This window comes from Malaya genurostris, chromosome 2 (genome assembly GCF_030247185.1).
Source record: "Malaya genurostris strain Urasoe2022 chromosome 2, Malgen_1.1, whole genome shotgun sequence".
NCBI lineage: Eukaryota > Metazoa > Arthropoda > Insecta > Diptera > Culicidae > Malaya > Malaya genurostris.
In genome coordinates this window covers 44,031,986-44,053,047 of record NC_080571.1, presented here as the reverse complement: position 1 = coordinate 44,053,047, position 21,062 = coordinate 44,031,986, and the positions used below count along the sequence as shown (strand labels likewise).

The window sequence follows — 21,062 nt, the reverse complement described above, 5'->3', positions numbered from 1 at the left end:
TTATTATTATTATTATTATTATTATTATTATTATTATTATTATTATTATTATTACTATTATTATTATTATTATTATTATTATTATTATTATTATTATTGACATCACTACACCGTTGACGGTATTACTGCAAATTGCATATTTTTTCAAATAAATTTAAATTCATTGACATTCTTTTATTTTTTCGATCGAACTTATCATGAAATAGCTAAAATTTTTATCAACCGCAGCACAGTCTTTTACCAGTATCACACACTAGTAGCAGACATCCGTAACCGTTTCGTTTTCTCTATAGCGTGTACGAAATAGAACAAAAAACGCATCGTTCGTTTTATGTTCTCTGCTTCCACCGTACCACCTTGTACCGGTGTTGCAATGTTGTCATTATATATGGCAATTTGAAAACTTTGACACTCATCGCCCTGAACGTCGGACGTCAAATCCGTATGAAATCTCAAAGTAGCTTTAGTGATAATATGAGCTTTAATTCTAATCAAGATTTGTGAAAATCGGCTCAAGCATAGCAACCATTAGTTTCCTTTTAACTTGACGTTTCGTGTGGTATAAAATTTAACAAATCCTACGATGAAATTGATTTTTTGAAAAATCGAAAGATATTTTTTAGTGGATATTTTAAAAAGTTCAGTTGATAACCTACTTTGGAAAATTTTGGAAAAAACGACTTTGGGAGAATTTAAGCCAACGTAAGTTTGGAATTCCGCGTAGAAAAAAACCGCAAAATTTATGAAATTTAAGAAACGTCCAGATCTGGTGTAAACTTAAAAAAAATCGTTTTACGAAAACGACTTTGGGACTTTTTTTTAGATTTTAGAGAAAAATTTTTAGATTTCCGAAATCGATAATTTTTTGTTTTGACGCCAAATGTCCAGAAATGCATTAAACGTTGAGATATGGTGTAATCCCAAAAAAAGACCCTATTTTAATCCACCTAGTGGTGTAATGATGCCTTTCTCATATTACTCATTACATAATAAATATAACCGTGAAATTCGCAAAAACAACTGTTTATTGAATAGGAATAGGATAATTTATTCGGATCTAATCTCACAAACTCTATAAATCCTGTTTAACCTGTAGTTCCGGAACCGAAAGTAGTATCCACAACAAATTAAGGAATTCCGTATGAAACTGTAAGACTTTTCTTTTGAACCTATAAGTTTGTGAAAATCTATTCGGCCATCTCCAAGAAAAGTGAGTGAGATCCTTTTTGCAGTTTCTAATCACTATTTCCAATTCTCCCGAGAAAGGCAAAAATAGGAAAAAATGAACAATTTGAGACCGCGTAACTTGGGTAGAGAAAAAAAACTACTATATGGAATGAAAAGTCAACGGCATCTCACAGAAAAGGCGTGAACATTTTTGAACCGTGTATATTTTTGTTTTAAACCAGCCTCTAGATGGCCCAAAACCAAATATGATGACAATCTATCCAATAGTATTTGAATAACAGCTGATCGTGTCGAGACGAGTTCTAGTTTTCATAAAGCTATGAAAAAAACGAGTTTCGTGTTCTGATGAAACAGCAACGGTGAAATTGAATGATTTGCGGTACGAATTGGTTCACCATCCTCCGTATTCTTCAGATCTGACCCCCAGCGACTATTATCTATTTTCAATTTCTGTTTGTTTAGGCCCGGGACTTCTCATTTCATGTAGTAAGTCTCGCAGCGCCGCTAACACCGAGTATTATCAGCACAGAGAAAAATGTTCCGAAAAGTGTTGAATATCGTATTGAGTTCCTCAATTTAGTCCTTCTGAATGCTAGAAACGAATTCCTACAGCATATTAATAGTTCCTTTCAATAAATTATGCAAATCCGAAATGAAATAATCGACATTAAAATTCTGTATGCAGCTATTTTTATAGCCGTTAGGACCGGCCAATAGTGAAAAAGCTACAAACGAAATCAGGTAAAAACAAGCCTCTCAACAAAAATTGAATCAGTTTGGATTCTATCGCCACTGCGAGCAGATGTATTTTGTGTCGTTTGCAAAACTAGTTTTGCTTCCGACAAGAGCGATTACGTCACAGCTGCCAGTCATTTGCATTGGTGAAAAAGCTATGGTGGAGAGCATTACACAAAATCAGCCGTTCTAATGGCTCTAAAAGTTTTCTAAAGAACTATTAGGATTTCTTGCTCGAAAATCGAAGGGAAATATCCTCAGTTTAGTGCAAATCTAGAACTGTTTGATTTGATTTTTGCTCTTTTCGCTGTGTGAAATTCACAGTAATCTAGATCAAGTGAAGCCTTCTTTGTTTTTGAGAAAAATGTGGAAAAGGGGAATGCTTGCATAATTCATACAATTGATCAACTAATTGATATTCGGAAGTGTTTAGGAACATGTCAGTTGTTTTCGTATTCACGACATCCAGTTATGTCTCTGACATTACCCACCCGCCTTTTTTTTCTCGATTATACCTTATGGCCATTCACCTCTTCTGGCCAGAAAAACTTTCTGACGCTATGTGCAGAGTAGGGAATCGAACCAAGGCGGGCTGCGGGAAAGGAATCGACCTACCCATCACGCTATACCCGTCCCCACGCAAAATCTTTTTTTTTCCTTTTTTCCGAAATTCTTGAAAATTCACCGCACTAAACTCATACGTTAAAAACCTTACAAGAAGTGGTTAAGTATTTCAAAGAGAATGTAATAACAAGACTTTGTTAGTTACAAATTATGCGAGAAGTTTGAGAACATTTGATGACACTGGAACCAATTTTTCTATATAGTTTGAAAATGTCAAACTCACGTCACGTGACATACAACACCACACCCCAAGCTAACCTACCGACATCGACATCATGTGGTGCAAGAGATGTTCCGGGCTTCCATGCTCGTGATCTCCGTGGCCGGTCGCCACGACCATTGGCGGTATTTCACTGCCTACCGGGTGACCGTGCATACTGTGATCCATCGCTGCATGGTGACCATCGTGGATGTGTTCCCCGACTGATCCACCCGAGTGGTTCATCATGTTGTGACTGTAATCGTGGTGTTCCGAGTGATCCATTTTCTTCAGTACCGATTTTCTATTGGCAGACAAGCGCTGAGTTGAAGTCTGAAATAAGGAAAAGATTCTTATAAAACAAAGTGAATACAGTCTGATACAATATAGAGTTTTTCCAAATTGTCAAGTGCATGACAGTTTATGTTGAACTTCTATGCCACTTAGCAGTTCAAAATCAATCGCTAAGTACAAAAACTTCTAGCAGTCTTTACTAATACGAAAAACAACAATCTTGAAGTAGTCTTAGTTCTAATGGTGCTGAAAATAAAGTTGCGGAAAATCGATCGGGCACTCTAGTCAATATAGGGGAGACCGGGGCTAAATCGGATACGGGGTAAGTCTGATTTTTTTAGCTTAAATATCTTATAAATCAGCCAATATTTCAATCCATGGATTCAGCGCACTTTCAAGTGACAGGTAGACTTTAGTTAGCTGGATGACGTCGAATAAATTTAGTTTGACCACTTAGGGGTTAGCCAAATTTTATGCTAGGGCACATAACCGTTTTTTTTTTAAATTTCTACGTTTCGTCTTTGAGTCATCAGTGCAACTTAGTGCTAAACTCGGCAGTTCAAACCGCCAAGCAGACGTAGTCGAAAACACGTTTTCATTCGGTTCGTCAGAAAAGACATCGCACTCCGTTACAAAACGAAAAGTGTTCTGTAAGTAGCAGAAACTTTACGTCTGCTTAGCGGTTTAAATGGCTCTCCGCATTTAGCTGATCCGACCGATCCGAGCTCTCCGGCATCAACTTTTTTCTGCTTCGGCTATGGCTGACCTACCGGCGTGCGCATGTATAGGTACGCCGGACCTGACATAAAATTCATATCTTTGGCAACGATATTCTTTACCGAGTTTTTCGCATCGTAGCGACGGCCCGTACAGAAAAAGCGTAAACGAGAAAGCAAGAGCGAAAAGAACTTCGTGGAACGTGGTTTTGTTACCGCTCGAACGTGGAATGGATTTCGAATCAATATCGGCGCATTTTCCTGGTTAATTGAAAGATATTCAGAAAATTGTATCGAATAGAATAAAAATGGTATATATTGCTAGAAGGAGTGTATCGAAAAGTAGTTAGTAACATTGATTATTAAATAAAAAAGCGAAAAAAAACATATTTTGACATCAGTTTTCGATATATTGTAGAAAAAATACATTTTTATGCATTTCACTGATTATATTGAAGAAAGTTCTAGTTTCTGTGAAACGCTCGCACTTGACATTCTTCATTAAATTCTGCACAGTTACTTTTGTGACTTTCCTGGTGGCAGCTGTCCAGTTTTTTTAACTCCTGCATGTTTTGGGACACTGTACCTTCCTTCCGAAAGTGCCGCTTGACAATTGCCCAATACCTTTTAATTGGCCGAAGATCCGGGCAGTTCGGTGGGTTGATGTCCTTTTCCACGAATTGTACATTATTTTTTGACAACCACTGTAGAACGGAGTTGGCATAGTGGGCTGAAGCCAAATCCGACCAGAAGAGAGGAGGAGCCTTATGCTTTCTGTACAGTGGCAGCATTCTCTTCTCCAAACATTCTTCCTCGTACACCTTGGCGTTAATTGTGCCCTTCGTGAAAAAAATCGACGACCGCAAACCACAGGTACAAAATTGCTTGCCAGACCAACACCTTCTGCCCAAACTTTTCCATCGCCACCGTGGTGTCAGCGTCGTCCAGGTCCTGGTACACCGATTTCGTATAATATTGCGGTCCGAACAGCGCTCGAGAGTCTTCCTTGGCGAAGGTTTCGTCGTCGATCAGAATGTATCCGTCTTTATTCCGTAGAATCCGGTTATACAGTTTTCGCATTCTTGTTTTGGCCTGAACTTGCTGTACCAGGGACTTTTTCGGCACCTTCTGTTTCTTGTATGTTTTCAGGGAGTTCCGAACTTTGATCCGTTGAATCATCCCGCTGTTGGTGTTGAACTGCTTAGCCAAATACCGCGTCGACGCCGATGGGTTTTTCCTGATGTACTCAACCACTTTTAAGTCCCGGCCGGGCTGGCTGGGACTCGTTTTCCTACCGGATCGGGGCAAATCCTTCATGGAAAGGGTCTTACCGAACTTCTCGATAATATTTTTGACACTGGTGTGGTGCACTTTCACCCGTTTTGCAATTTCGTTGTACGTGACACTACTTTCTGAGCACTAAGTGTGCAGAATTTTCTGTCGCGTTTCCGGATCAATTCGACTCATCATTGAAACGATAAACCGTACCGAAACCAATCGATTGCGCTGCTGTTATTGACATGTAAACAAACATGTCGCCGCAAAACACGCTGCAAAAAATTAAGCCATTTCAGAGTAATAACTGTTTAAATGTTGCTAACTACTTATCGATACACTCCTTATATGAATTGTCTGTGCGGGACTAAACCGGACAAAAACATTTGGGTTCAACCGGACCAATAATTTTCAACTTGATATTCTTGAAAGAAATTTTTCAAAATCCCAAATTGAGAATTATAGCTAAAGGATGGAGCTACACAACGGTACAGAGAACTTGGATAAAAACCTTGTTGTAATGTTTTTTTTTTTTTAATTTTCAAAAAGTCCGGCTACACTGGTCTGCCCTACACTGAAAAAAATGAACACTTTTTAAATAATTGGAATTAAATTAAATTAAAAAACATCCCCAATATTTTTTAGAAAAAATTGTGTTTTAAAGTCGTCACTAAAGCCGCGATAATTTTATTGGCGTTTATTTTGAAAATTAGAACAATTTCACCGACTACACCATTCCTGTTAAACCTGGGTGTTCAATAATCACAAGTTCCATGCAATCACTAATTTAACACCCAGAAGATCGGTAATGACGAAAACATTTCATGACTACAACATAGGTTTCGTAATTATATTCACACATCTCCACAGGCAAAATAAACTAAAATTCACTTCTACTTTGCATAGAATCTCAATCCTAGACTTTTCAAACAAAATTTTACGGGAGCGAATATTTTTCACGCCCGAAAAGCAATTGTAAAATTTCAAAACTTTGATGAGAAAATGTAAGTTAAACACTAGAACATGAACACTAGAACATTTTACTAAATAAAAGTAAGAAACTTGCTTATAGCTGATAGATTTAGTTGTTTCCGAAATATTCAGGCATCATTTTCCAAAAACTTGATGGATGTTTTTATACTTTAAAAAATATATACACTGAAAAAAAGTTGAATTCTGTTTTTAATAATTAGAGCAACAAAAGTGTTTGCATTTTTTTTTATCTGTTACTAATACCATCATTTGACGGTGATTTCTTTGGTGCCTTTTTTTCAAATGAAGTAATTACAACTAAAACAATGTGAATTGTATTTGCAGAACACTATGTCTTTGATACAAAAAAAGTGGTCATTTAAATACTAGAATATGATTCTACAGATCAAGAGAATTAATTTGCTTTTAGTGACATTTATTCCAGAAGTAATCGTTCTCGAGGTATTTAGACATGAAATTCAGGGATCTGGGTAACGTTTCGGTTTCTGTGTAATGCCTCTGCAGTTCTATTTATCGAAATTTCAACGAATGTACAAACGCATAAACTGTACATTTTGTCTATACTGACTATATGAAATTCAGTGTTTTTCTTCTTACCGTTACCGAAACACACCGTACAATATCTCGGGGATAGAAAAATATTAACAAAGGCGCGATATAAATTTTATAACCTTTTTCGGAAGGAAGAATATAGAATATAAAACACAAAATCTGGACACCCGGTAAATACATATATCTCTGGAAATAATTCATCAATGCGTTTCGCAGACTTATGAACATGTGTCTCTTCATTGTGTGAAATCAATTTATGATGGAACACAAGCTTTTAGATCGAAGATGGCGTCGATAGAAGAGCAAGTACGAAAAGCGTACGGTCGCTATGAAAATCCGGATCTGTCAGTAAGAAAACTTGTGATTTTACTGCAACCACTGCCCATAGGGTTTTTAAATCTTTCGATACACATTTGAAAACAGCTAGGAGAGCTGAGAGTGAAACAAAAACGGATCTCACGGTCCACCAGAAGGACGCAAAGGTGAAGTAAATATTGCAGAAGCGACCAGATCATTCGGTAGACCAGTGTTGGTGATTGCCGAAAATTTGACAGAAGCTGCTATATTGCTATCTATATTGTATACAACATTTTCAATCCGGTAGAAGATGCTACAAAAACTCGAGTCTCTCAATGCATGAACCGTGAGAGAATTTTGCTACATTTCTTCGCTCCACTTCATACTCTGAGTATTTCTCGGCCCTTAAAAAAAATTGCAGTCTGATAATGATCGCCGCTGTGTGGAATTTACCAAGAGAGAATCGCAAGTTGACAATTATCGCAGAAAATCGAATCGATGATTCGACTTGATGATTCTCGTACTAGGTTGCAATATTTCAAAACCCTTGTGTTCACAGACATTTTCATAGACACAACTTATACAAAGGTTATATGAACATAGTTAGAATAAGCGGCAATAGTAAAATGATTCTATCGCAATTATCAACTGCCCAAATAGACTCGGATCGCGAAACGAGAATAAGTTACCGTTTGTTGCTTCAGAGAAGATCCCCACAGCAGCGTGATAACCTTTGATTCTCAGAAATTCGCTCTCGCACTGGTGTCGATTCTATGTTGAATGTGCCATGCCGGGTTTTTTTTTGTTGCGACGATTTCCGTTTCTCTTTGATGGCACTGATTCAATCGTGTGGAGAGTTGCCAGTGAACGTTCTTTGATACGATAAAAGCCATCCTTGCGGTAGACAAATGGCTAGACAATTTGCTAGACAAATAAAATGTCTCCATACATAATACTTTCTGCATACTTTCAAACACCAGCAAGGTATGAAGTCATTCAAGGTGAAAACTGTACCGATCCGTAATGATAAACAAAATATGACGGCTCGCAGCTTGTATCGCGAATATTTGACGAAGTTTTCCTGCATGATAAGGAACGATGAATCTTATATGCTGAAAGACTTTAATTAGCGGAGCATCTTTTTATACTACCATGCAACGGAACGGTGTAGAGGAGCGAAAGGCCAAGTTTCACAAAAAAAATTGGTTTGGCAGGAAATATGCAGCTGTGGTCAAGCAAGGCAAAGCTTCATCACTCCCGGAACGTTAAACGAAGAAATATACCGTGAAGAATGTCTATAGAAGCGATTGCTACCATTCCTACGCATTCCTTCCCTCACTATTCGGGCCTGATTTGGCAGCTTTGCCACTGGGCCCAGTGGCGTCTCCTAAGAAAATTTACTGGTTGTGCACTGTTTATGCGATAAGATATCAGATGTAACAGTTCGTTGTAAGTAAAAGCTAAAGATTGAAGAATGAATATTCGCTAGTGTTTTTCAATACAATGAAATAACGGTACACTTTAAGATTGGAATTTTCTATTACACTTATTTAAATTTTACTAACTTATCGATACAATAGAACAATTTGGCACTCTGTACGTCGATCAAATCTGTCAATAACTTCTTCAATGCAACAGCTTCGATGTTGCAACTGAGACAGCAATTTGTTTTCAACTGCCATAAGCATAAACCACTGAAGCTTTTCCTAGAGTTGTGCATACGTGACAGAGAGAACAACAAATCCAACTGATTCCTTCTCTTCTAGAATCTGTGCAGTAACTCATGTGCACGGAAAAGACACACAGCGACAAGCGATACTTGGATGTATATGAGATGTGTGTTATTTTGGATTTTAGTGCACAAGGCAAATGGGCTCGAGCTCAGAGTGCCACGTATTGGCTACGGTAATGCGATAATTTGTGCATATTGTGCTGTGGACAAAATTGCATATTATTTTATATTCGGTACCATCCGACATGCTTTGATCGATTAAATAGAAAACTTAAAAATATAGTTGAATGTAGATTGGGATGAAATTAATTCCTACAATTTGATCGGTTGTGCAGTGCACGAGGTGCACATAAGGACGAGACGCCACTGACTGTGCCAAAAATGATTCGGAATGTTAGAAAGCGAATGGAGTTTATGTTGTACCGAAAGATGCCTATCCCCCTAACTGCCCGGAGTTGCGACCTATCGCACGGTATTTGGATCTCGTGAAGAGAGAACTCTCTCTAATTAAACAACAAGCTACAACTAAAGAAAAAAATCGAAAGTCTTGGACAAAAGCAGCTAAATCTGCACAGACCCTAATGACTGGATAAACTCGAAAGTTCGTAGTTTTCTCATGAAGAATTATTGAGAAACTAAAACTTATCAAGATAACTAATAATGCACAATTGAATGAATAAAAACAAATTTTGTATTGAGCTAACAGCAAGTTTGTTTTATTACAAAGCTTCATACTTTTCAATTCTGTTCGACGAGGTAGGAAAATGTCTGAGCGTTGATGTTTCGTTATACGTTTTTTCCACTATCCGCCTAATTTTCTCAGGTTATTTTTTGAGAAAGCCGGTATTTTTTTGGGAATTACTTTCTTAGTTAGATAATAGTTTTCCCCAGGTAACGCTGGGAGATTTGTCCGAAATTTCGATTTTTCACTGTTTCAAAGCTATTTGAAGAGGTTTTCTTTCAAACTTTTACGATAAAAATCGGTCAATTTGTTATTGTAAAATATAAATTATTCACAAATTTTGTTACATTCTCCAACGTTACCTCTTAAACTTACTGATACACTGAATTTTTTACTCTATACTAAAAAAAACAATACAGTTCAGAAATAAGGACGTTTGTACTTGTGTTAAAATTTCTGTAAATAGAATTAAAGATTAAGTAGCAGGACTCTTTGCAAGCGTATGAGTAATGTCAACAATGTGTGCGTAAAAACAAATTCCGGCACTTCTTTTTCTGATTTTAACCAACAAATCTTCCATATGGTTGAAAAATAAACCAATCAATTAATTCTGCTTAAAATTGCAATTCAAGATAAGCGAAAATCTTAGTCTGAAACTCTTCCGTTTTCTTTAAAACTGCTCGAGAAAAATTATTTCAGTTTCAGCTTACTTCCACTAACACATTTGATTAGCAACAAACACATTCCTATATGGATTTCGTCTTGCAGAAATTATTGCGATATAAAGATTTACGTATCTTCTATAAGTAAACCCGCAAAATAGGAACCTTTAATTTAACACGCGAATAGCAATGGATATGGAATGTTGTCGTAAAACTATTTATTTTTGCGGAAAACTGCTTTTGTAACCGAAAATATTTAGTTTTGTTTATTTTGTGTAGCGCAATCTAATACAAATGCATTGAAGACGTGTTGCTAACTTTTTTTTTATTACGGAATTAAAATCTACATTCCTAAAATGTAAACAATTTTCCATCAAACGTTAGAGCAAAATTGATCAAAACTGGTATTTCATCCGATAAGTTAGACTTAACATTCATTTGAGAATAAACTATTGCTATTGAGAATAAACTATTGCTAAAAAAGATTGTTCGAGACTCGATCGTTCAAACCACTTTGATAACGTTTTCGTTCGGCACGTCAGAGAAGACATTGCACTCCGTTGTAAAACAAAAAGTGTTCTGTAAGTAGCAGAAACTTTACGTCTGCTTAGCGGTTCAAATTGAACTGCCAAGTTTAGTACTAAGCAGTTCAATTTGAACTGCTCTGCGCTGATAAGTCAAAGACGAAACGTAAAAATAATAAAAACACTTTGATAAACTGGTTGCACTGCATATATGAATACATAGATCTATGACATATGTGCCAAAGAAAACGTACGTAATATACAAATTACCAACACAAGTTAACTAGGTTTACTCTGGATCCTTAAGGTAAGGAGAGCGAACCCTCAGGTAGCAATAGCGAGCTTGGGCGGGTAGGAATAAAAATCGTCACTTCATCAATTTTTCTCTAATTGACTTGGAATTATGACACAATATTCATAAGATATTATGTATTCAATTAAAACAAAATGAAAAACAATTAAACAGTTTTTAAAATTTTAACCCCCCCTTAACCGACTTTTGCTGAACGCCATTCGTATTCAAGGAAGATGCGACCAAACTAGTTAATCACAAATGAAATTCAACAAATCGGTTCTTCTAAGAACCTCAAAACGATTTCAAAGATCTATTCGATATTTTTCCCCATAGAACTGCAAATTTTAGTGTTATTAGAAGTCACATCGTGTTCTCGCAGTTTTTTAGTTGGGCATTTTTTGCTCTCGTTAGTCTCGACTAATTCACTGCAAATGTGTAGTGACGCAATATTTAAAGAGAACCTAATCAATTCGAATTTGATTAATACAATGTGCAGCTCTGTGACCGGGTAATTTTTTTACTCCCTTTTGATCCGCCATATTTGAGCTTGCACGTTGCATACGATCGATCAACCTATGAGAACGATTATCGACATTCGTACGTGTGAGGAAAGCATGTCAGTTTTATTCGTATTCGCATCACCCTGTTTTTATTGTTTTATTTTTTATTTTTCGTTTTTATAATGTTACTTTTATCATTCGATGTAATTTTGCAATGTTTTCTAGTTAAGATTTTATTCCTATTCTGGTAGTTCATACTCGTTTAACTGTGTGCCATCCAAGTGTGAAAACGAAAGACTTGTGGTTTGTTCATAGTTTAAACGTTTATGCGACAAAGCTGGTAAACACAGTTTATCACAAATTCGGAAAGTTGGTAATATTTGAAGTGTAAAAATGCACCGAACTGGACCGGCAAAACTCATGTAAGTAAATTTACTCACTGAACCATGGTGTCTTTTTTACGGATGTGAAGAGCTTTGCTTTGCACAGGCAGGCGGATTTCCGTCAAATTCCTGGCCCATGATAATTGCGACGCTTCTCCCTAACGTTACGTAGTTTCCCAGTCCAGGGTAGTAAAAAATTCCACGTTGCTTTTGCTCAGCATGACGGCTTCGGCAGGATTTAATATGTGCTACTGTCTGCTAGAAGACACTGTGCAACCGAGCGTACAAAATGAATTCAATTGCCGTGGTAGTATGTCGAGATTTAGATGTAATCAAGACCAATTGTTTTGTCAAGTAGTCGTACCGGTCAGATCGCAGAGACACAACAGAACAGGCCCGCCACCGACGGCCTCGTAGCTTTGTTTAGTAAATATCTTTTCGCTGTAGATCGTGGATTAAAACAAGGCACTCCACGAGTTGGTCAGTGAAGGGAGCAAAATAACACACCTGGTTCGATTTACCGAAATGGAGATTCGATGGAATGATAATTACCTGTCTCCTAATGCTAGCCTACTTTGAGTCGTTTCGTAATCTGGGGTCGAACATGCCTTGTGAAACGGAAACCGTACCTTTTATTGAACCATTTCAAACACATAGTAAATTAAACCTTACTGAACTTCTTAACGAATGATTATTTCATTAAAATTAAATAAAAGTCTAATTCTAGTACCACTGTCAGCAATTAAAGAGAGATAGGACGACCTGAAAATCACTTGTAATTGAATCCCTAAGTCATTACCGTACGAAACTAGAAGCCACATGTAATTCTGTTCAATTAAACCCCTACCAAACTCTGACTGTCTGATTTTATTTCCGCTACATGTGCAGATTTCACTTCTCGTTGCTTGGTTATTGAACTAAGAAGCTAAATGCAACCGAACCAGTAATCGAAAACCCGAAAAAATATAAAGAACTCTATCGATGGAACTGGTCGGCCTTGAATTGAAACTGCGCTAGTGCAACAATTTCCAACAACCACCCGTTTGCGATCGGTTTCAGAGCACCGCACCTGTGTATGGGTTTGTGTTAGTACTGCTTTTTTATTGGTGATGAAAGTCCTATTAAAGGGAGAAGTAAGTGGAATTGGAATTCCTCGGTTCCATTAGACTTGCGATAGCAGTTTTGAATCCATGATCAACAATTCGGCAGCATGATTAGGCGCATGAATAGTGGGCTTTCTACCGTTACTATAGTTACCAGGTTGAATTTGATTCAGTGGCAATTATCAACGACACGACCTTGGCAACGTGCTACAACTGCTTTGAAAAGAAAAAAAAAACACCTCTCCAATCGAGCATTGAATTTCGAAACTTAATGGGCACAAGGAACGATCTACTTTTTTGTTACGTTCAAAGACATGCCTTTAGCTTTGGTTATATGTGAATACACTGAATAAAAAACAATTTAGATTTTCTAAAGCTTATGAACCAAAAGGAAATCAAGTCTATTATGAAATAGAGATTTTTTATAAACAGTCTTATGATTTGTTATCTATATATGATAAAATTTTCAGTAGTATGAGACAACCACAAATAATTCAAAATTGAAGTTTTCTAAAATGTTCGGTATGAACGAACATTTCAGTGCCAGAAAATGGCTCGCAAAATTTAACTGCACGAATTGAACAAATCATCGTACAAAGCGTATCATGCAAAATCGACCACTAGAAATACGGTATATTTTCAGTGATTGAGTGCAGTGGGCTTACGACATGTTTTGTTCCCTAGTAAAATAGACACTAACTATGGATGCTCTTATAGTTGATTTTCTCGTCTATAGCGAAATTGTTCATTCTTTGTTACAGATCAAAATCTTTGGCGTGGTAATTGTGAAGAAAAGCTCCAAAAACGGAACTCACTTCGATTTCTCAGCAACAGTTAAGTTGAAAATATAGGGTGATTTTTTAAGAGCTTGAGAACTTTTTTAAACAATAAAACGCATAAAATTTGCAAAATCTCATCGGTTCTTTATTTTAAACGTTAGATTGGTACATGACATTTACTTTTTGAAGATAATTTCATTTAAATGTTGACCGCGGCTGCGTCTTAGGTGGTCCATTCGGAAAGTCCAATTTTGGGCAACTTTTTCGAGCATTTCGGCCGGAATAGCCCGAATTTCTTCGGAAATGTTGTCTTCCAAAGCTGGAATAGTTACTGGCTTATTTCTGTAGACTTTAGACTTGACGTAGCCCCACAAAAAATAGTCTAAAGACGTCAAATCGCATGATCTTGGTGGCCAACTTACCGGTCCATTTCTTGAGATGAATTGTTCTCCGAAGTTTTCCCTCAAAATGGCCATAGAATCGCGAGCTGTGTGGCATGTAGCGCCATCTTGTTGAAATCACATGTCAACCAAGTTCAGTTCTTCCATTTTTGGCAACAAAAAGTTTGTTAGCATCGAACGATAGCGATCGCCATTCACTGTAACGTTGCGTCCAACAGCATCTTTGAAAAAATACGGTCCAATGATTCCACCAGCGTACAAACCACACCAAACAGTGCATTTTTCGGGATGCATGGGCAGTTCTTGAACGGCTTCTGGTTGCTCTTCACTCCAAATGCGGCAATTTTGCTTATTTACGTAGCCATTCAACCAGAAATGAGCCTCATCGCTGAACAAAATTTGTCGATAAAAAAGCGGATTTTCCGAATGGACCACCTAAGACGCAGCCGCGGTCAACATTTAAATGAAATTATCTTCAAAAAGTAAATGTCATGTACCAATCTAACGTTTAAAATAAAGAACCGATGAGATTTTGCAAATTTTATGCGTTTTATTGTTTAAAAAAGTTCTCAAGCTCTTAAAAAATCACCCTGTATAAGTAATATGAAAACGGCATCATTACACCACTAGGTGGATTAAGGGCGGGTAGGGTCTAACATTTTTGAAAAATGATTTATAATTTTCTTTATATTATCTTATAGTAAAACATTTCAAGAATATTCTGTGAAATTTTCAAGCCTATTGGAACGAAACTCTGGAAGTTATGGACCTTTAATTGTGGCTATCTCATTCTGCGAAGACGCAAGAGCTCGGCGCACAGGCCCAAGATTTCTACTTCGATTGACTTCAAAACTTGAAAAAACATTCTTGAAATACGATTTATTAATTTTAGTTGTTTGACGTAAAGCCTCCATAACTAAGTTCAGTTTTTGCAATGACTGAGCGGAAATATATATTGGAGAAGCCAAATGAAAGAAAAACTAACAGAAAAGATGAATTTTTGGAAAAGATACGCTCAGAGACAGGACTCGAACCTGCGTTCTTATGCATTCCGTGCATACGCGCTACCATTTCGCCACTCTGAATCTTGTTTTAGTCACTCTAAAGGGCAGACAATCAATACAACCTTCATAGGGGTCTGTCGCTGACGATGTCCAGCCAGCGACTGGCACCATTAAAGAAGGTGACAAGCGATTATAAATACACTCTCCTACTCAATGCTTGATCGGAGAAATAGGTATAAAGCGAGAGGACTAGTGTTGTTTGATGGATAGAGAAGATGTTTGGATAGAAGGTATCGGTCGGGTGACGGCCAGGATGTAGACCATGTTCGACGTACGTTCTACTATGTCTGTCTGGCGTTTTAGAGTGACTAAAACAAGATTCAGTGTGGCGAAATGGTAGCGCATATGCACGGAATGCATAAGAACGTAGGTTCGAGTCCTGTCTCTGAGCGTATTTTTTCCAAAAAATCATCTTTTCTGTTAGTTTTTCTTTCATTTGGCTTCTCCAATATATATTTCCGCTCAGTCATTGCAAAAACTGATTCTTGAAATGTTTCGTTTTGATAAATTAAAAAAGAAAAAAATATGATTTTTTGAAAATGTTAGACCCTACGGGCTCCCTGGAGTAATTAATTATTTCCATTGATTTTTTAGACAAAACCCTGTTTTAATCCACCTAGTGGTGTAATGATGCCTTTCTCATATCAATCATACTATCATATATATTACTGTGGTACTCTTCAAAATAATTTTCTTCGATTCTTAAAAGAATAATCGAAATCAAACAAACTGAACCGTCTGCTGATAAAAACTATCAATTGGAGAAGATTTGAGGTCGATTTAGAAAACTTTCTACGGGTTTTCACCCCTTTCAGTGATGGTAAAACAAATTTTAACACAGTTTACCCTATATTTCCGGATCCGGATGAAATTCAGGAATTACGTATGGGATCACAGGACCTTTCATTTGAACTTAATTTTGTGAAAATCGGTCGCGCCATCTATGAGAAAAGTTAGAACACATATTTTCATTTTTTTGCACATTTTACCCCATAGCTCCGGAACCGGAAGTCGGATCCAAATAATATTCAGGAATTTTGTATGGGACCACAAGACCATTCATTTGAATCTTTGTTTGAATTTGAGTTTGTGAAAATCGGTTTAGCCATCTCCGAGAAAAGTTAGTGCAAAAAAAACGTTACATACACACATACGCACATACACACACAGACATTTTGCGTAGTTGACGAACTGAGTCGAATGGTATATGACAGTCGGCCCTCCGGGCCTCGGTTCAAAAGTCGGTTTTCACAGTGATTGCATAACCTTTCTATATGAGAAAGTCAAAAACTTTAAACGCGTTTTTCTCGAAAGCAGATTTTGAAAGTCCGTGTCCATCGTCTGTCAAAAACTACTGCCCCAATTTTTTCAAATTTTGCACACACTTTCTTCATATAAAAAAAAACAGACCCCAACGTTTTCCTTTTCGTTGTTTGTTACTTTGGGGAGGTTTAACAGCTACAAAATGGCGGATTTTTTCGTGAAAAATCGTAGTTTTCACTTTGAACAACCACCAAAAATTAAAAAATTTAAAAAAAATCAAGCAGAAACGTTGGGGTCTAGAAAAACTTCTACGCTAATTATGCTGCTTTGATTTGTTCATTTCTGATTAGTCTGTGCTGAGATTCAGTGGACATCGCAAATCGTAATTTTTAAGGAGCGTCCTAAAAAATATTTCTTCACCGACTTATTTCTCAATATTTTCAAACGAAAAAATTACGAAATGTTGTTCTAATAATGCTTTTTATCATGCAAAACATTTGAATTTATTTTGTTGAACGATAATTCTGAAAAAAATTCGCAAAATGATGATTGTTTTCATCATTTAGACCTTTTTTTATTGGCACCCTTTAAGTGGACGAAGAAACGTACATAAATTCGATTAAAAATCCCTGTCGGGAACACAATATTACACGGAGAGAGATGTGCAAGTTCTGGACAACGCAAACACTTGGTAAAAATGCTATGGTCTGGCAAGCTATTTGTGACAGCGGTAAAATTTCGCCATCTTTTATTGCAACTGCTACGATTAACTTCGAAGTTCAAATCAAGAAATGTTTTCAAAAAAGATTTTTTTTAGATGACACTAGATCTCGACATTTTATTTTTAAGTCATTCGACATTAAAAAAAAATCGATTTCGGAAATCTCAAAATTTCAGAGTCGATTGAAACAAATTTCGAAATGTAACGTGACCTCGAAGTTTCAAACAATTCTAAAGCATTTGGCATCAAAAGAAAAATATTCCATTTTCGAAATATCAAAATATTGCCCAGTTTATGACAGCCCCTAGGACATTAGGAATAAAAGAAAATTCGAATTCGGAAAATTCATTCTTTCTACTGTAGATTACAGTATTTGAATGGTAAAATATACTGTAATTATTTTTGGGATCGATTTATTGGTTCTAAAAAGTACCGAATATTTACATCTCCTCGCTGTTTAGCATTGTTGATGGTATATTACTTGAGGGTAAAAAATCAGCAGAGTATTGATGAAAATAATAATCTTCCGTTATCAAATTAGCGTTAGCCAACTGTACAGAGTGATCAATATTAATTCTGATTGCGTGGAATGGGTCTGTTTCAATATTAGTAATACTACACACTGTCCCCAATAAGGGTGGAGAAAACATGAGCGAAAATATAGCAAAACCAAACGGATTTTTTTTGGATTTGTTCACCACCACTATTATTAGTAGAGTCGCCGCCATATTTTTTTCCAATTACTCGACTCTCAATCAACGAATTGTGATGAAATCGGATGAAATATTTTTGCTTCGGCTATGAGAAGCAATACAGCAGAAAACATAGTTCGAAAATTGTTCAAAACTGCTGTTACAATGACACGAAAACTCGAAGCGAACGCACCTATTTTCATTTTACCCTTAAGGTCAATCTATCAAACAGAGACAGCAGTTTTCGTATATGAGATGACGACTAGAAAATGACTTCTGGAGCCGTTACCCCAAATATATTTTCACTCACTTGGAGTGGAAGACGATATTTCGTAGTCATCTAGGGGTTTAAATCCAAAAAACCGGTTTGTACCAAGCGCACATGATATAAAAATTTACGTTTCGTCTTTGAGTTATCAGTACATAACAGTACAAACTTAGTACATACCTGCTCCTGGGAACCACACCCGTAGATGATTACGAGCTGAAAACGACCAGTGTGACGTAAACTCTTCATATTCGTGACTTCATCAGGAAAAACAAGATAAGTGTCTCAAGTAGAGAAAATTTTACGCTTGCTTAGCGGTTTTTGTTGAACCGCTGAGTGGCGTGTCAGTTCAGCATGAGCTGCTATGCATTGATTGTTCGAAGACAAAACGTAAAAACAAAAATATAAATATTTCAAAACGCCATATTCAAAGATTTTTTCGAATCGCGTATACGTTTTGAAAATTGTACACACCAGTCTGACTTTCTGAGCCTAAACCGATTCAGACATGGTTGACACTTCCGATCCCAGAGATATTATAGTATGAGTGGCGCAACCGACAAACCGCACTTTCTAATATACGGTTGATTTTCTCGGCTATTAGAGAGGTTCGATAATCAATCATTGTCTGAAGGTACATGGCGAACGCTTCCGGTTCTGGAGGTATAAGCATATAAATGCCGTTGGGATGGAGATATAATCGAATAAGTGACATATTTTTTTTTGTGAAGGTTGAACCGATTTGGACGAATTTTGGATATTTTTAAAGCTGCCGTGTAGTTCAAATTAATTCTGCATGAATAATCGTACAAGTGGCGTAATCGACAAACCGACAGATCAAGTGTTATTGTTGACATTTTCAGTCCATTTTTTTTTCTATTTTCGCCTTTTTCAATAGAATGCATATTGAATTTCTGAAAAACTTGACTTCAGATCGGCACCATAGTGTGATATACCATGCTACTCAACTCGACGAGATCGGAAAATCTTCACCTTTCAAAAAGTTTTCTATCCTCTTTATTTACTGGGAGCTTGGGCTCATTTGAAAGCTTCTATTGGCACATCGATCAAGTTCGAAGATCAAATGGCTACGATTTTAGATTCCGGAGATATGGTATAAGTGGCGTAAGCGACAAAACGCATTTTATTTATCTTCACTCAAGTTATTCGGAGCTAGCAGAACCGTTTTCGCACAAGCTTAGGCTTGTGCGAGTACGAAGATCAAATGGCGGACCTGTTTCTGTTTCGGAGATATCATGGTATAAGTGACGTAACCGACAAACGGGACTTTATTTTCTATCGGCTAATTTTTCTCGGTGATGGCTTAAAGGATTTCGACAAACTGGAGCTTACTTGAAAGCTATTGTTGGATCAATGATCAAGTTCGGAAGGGTTATGACGAATATTTCCGATTCGGAAGATGTATACTTATAGGTGACTTAACCGGCCATCTGAACTTTTTCCATCGGTCGATTTTCGTGGAGATTCCATGAACCGATTTCGAAAATCTTAGACCCGTTTGAAAGCTTCCATTTGATTTTTTGATAAGTTCACAATGCTCAATAGCAAGTACCTGTTGTTCCGAAGATATAATCTTATAAGTGACGTAAGCGACAAGTTGCACTATTTCTTCCCGTATTCTATTCGATTCTTAGAGGAAGTGCAATGATCAAATTAAAAGTATCAGTAATAACTTTTGGTTCCGCGAATGTTACCGAATAAGCGACATAAGCGTTGAAGTATGCGTTTGTGAATGAATCGAACCATTCAGAATGAATCTTCTTAAATACAAGCTCAATGGAAAAAATGTTTTCATAAGACTATTTGAGTGGTAAGAGAAATGCATTATTACACCACTACGGTAGATTCAGAGGTTGTTTTTTTATAGAACAGTAAATTCACTTTTCGTTTATATAAACTACAGTGAACAATATCGATCGAAACAACTACAAAAGACATAAACACAAATGTGGCATACTTTATCGGTTGCCTCAATCTATTTGTTATCAATTTTTTTACATTCGATTATGCCTGCTTTTAGCAAATGATTAAACCAAAACTAAACAACAAAGATAAGTACGTAACACAACTTTTGGATAGCTATAGCACTCAACCGATTGGCCTTTGGATTTCATTTTCCACCCAACCAATTGGTACAGAGTGATTTTCAGAGTGTGTGTGTGTGTGATTAACCCTTTCCACTCGCACAGATTTTTGCTGGATTTGGTCTTCTCACGCAAGCTAGTTTTGCATCACTCAATTAGTGGCAATTGTCTCGTTCATGCAATCAAGCTATTGAGACTTGTCGGCGGCGACGGCGTTATGTGCGTGGATGTCGGCGGCAGCCGCGGAAAGTTCGTCTTCATGTGTCAATTGCATGTAGGGATGGCGCACCAGTTTTTGGTCCACTTTCTTTCTCTAAACTAGAAATTCCACAAAATTGAAATTTTGTTTTTTCGGCAGATTCAACCAATTCTTATAACACGTAGAAAGATTGCACAAACAGTGGAATTATCCTGCAAAGTACGAGGAATTTATCCTTGTTGAGATGCGTTCGTCTGATGATGGCTTTTGAAAATTGTACTTTGTTTCGGTATGTTGCATCATGCAGTTCATCAGTGCCCATGTAGACAAGCATGAAGCAACAAGGAGAAAATTAATGCCAATTAGAATAACAACTGTGCAATGGATTTGTTCTTGTACACTTTTATAGTTTTCAGCATACTCAATCGAATGGGTATTTGAGGCCTACTATTATTGTTATTATAAAGTCTTGTATTTCCTTCCGTGTCAGAGTCAAATGGTAAACAAAGCTCGAAACAGATATTTCGGGTAATTGTCCTCTGGAATGATCTCAACTCTTCATGAAGGATGTTGATGACAAAGCCTGTTGATAACACTTCGACCAAAAACTTCCCGATCTGAAAATGAAAACTACACTATGTTCCAAATTTCAATTTTAATCATCAACGTATTTTCTTTGAAACACAATACAAGTGTTCATACTTTTCCTGAACCATTACGGTTTCTCCTTAGCCTTAAAAAACGCATCAGTTTCAGTGACGACCTAATCAATCGATGTAAATTTCTTTCCAGCAAAATCCATTTTTTTAACTGAGA

General features: G+C 36.9%; 1 protein-coding gene across 2 annotated transcripts in view; it reads right to left on the bottom strand.

Moving 5' to 3' along the window:
- LOC131432239 (high affinity copper uptake protein 1) overlaps positions 1 to 21,062 on the bottom strand; it is a 70,657-nt gene that overhangs the window by 21,404 nt on the left and 28,191 nt on the right. For both annotated transcript variants that reach the window (XM_058598383.1, XM_058598384.1), the window contains exon 2: positions 2,810 to 3,079. In XM_058598383.1, the coding sequence (XP_058454366.1) occupies positions 2,810 to 3,031 (222 nt within the window). In that variant the 5' untranslated portion in view covers positions 3,032 to 3,079. The remainder of the gene's footprint in view (positions 1 to 2,809; positions 3,080 to 21,062) is intronic.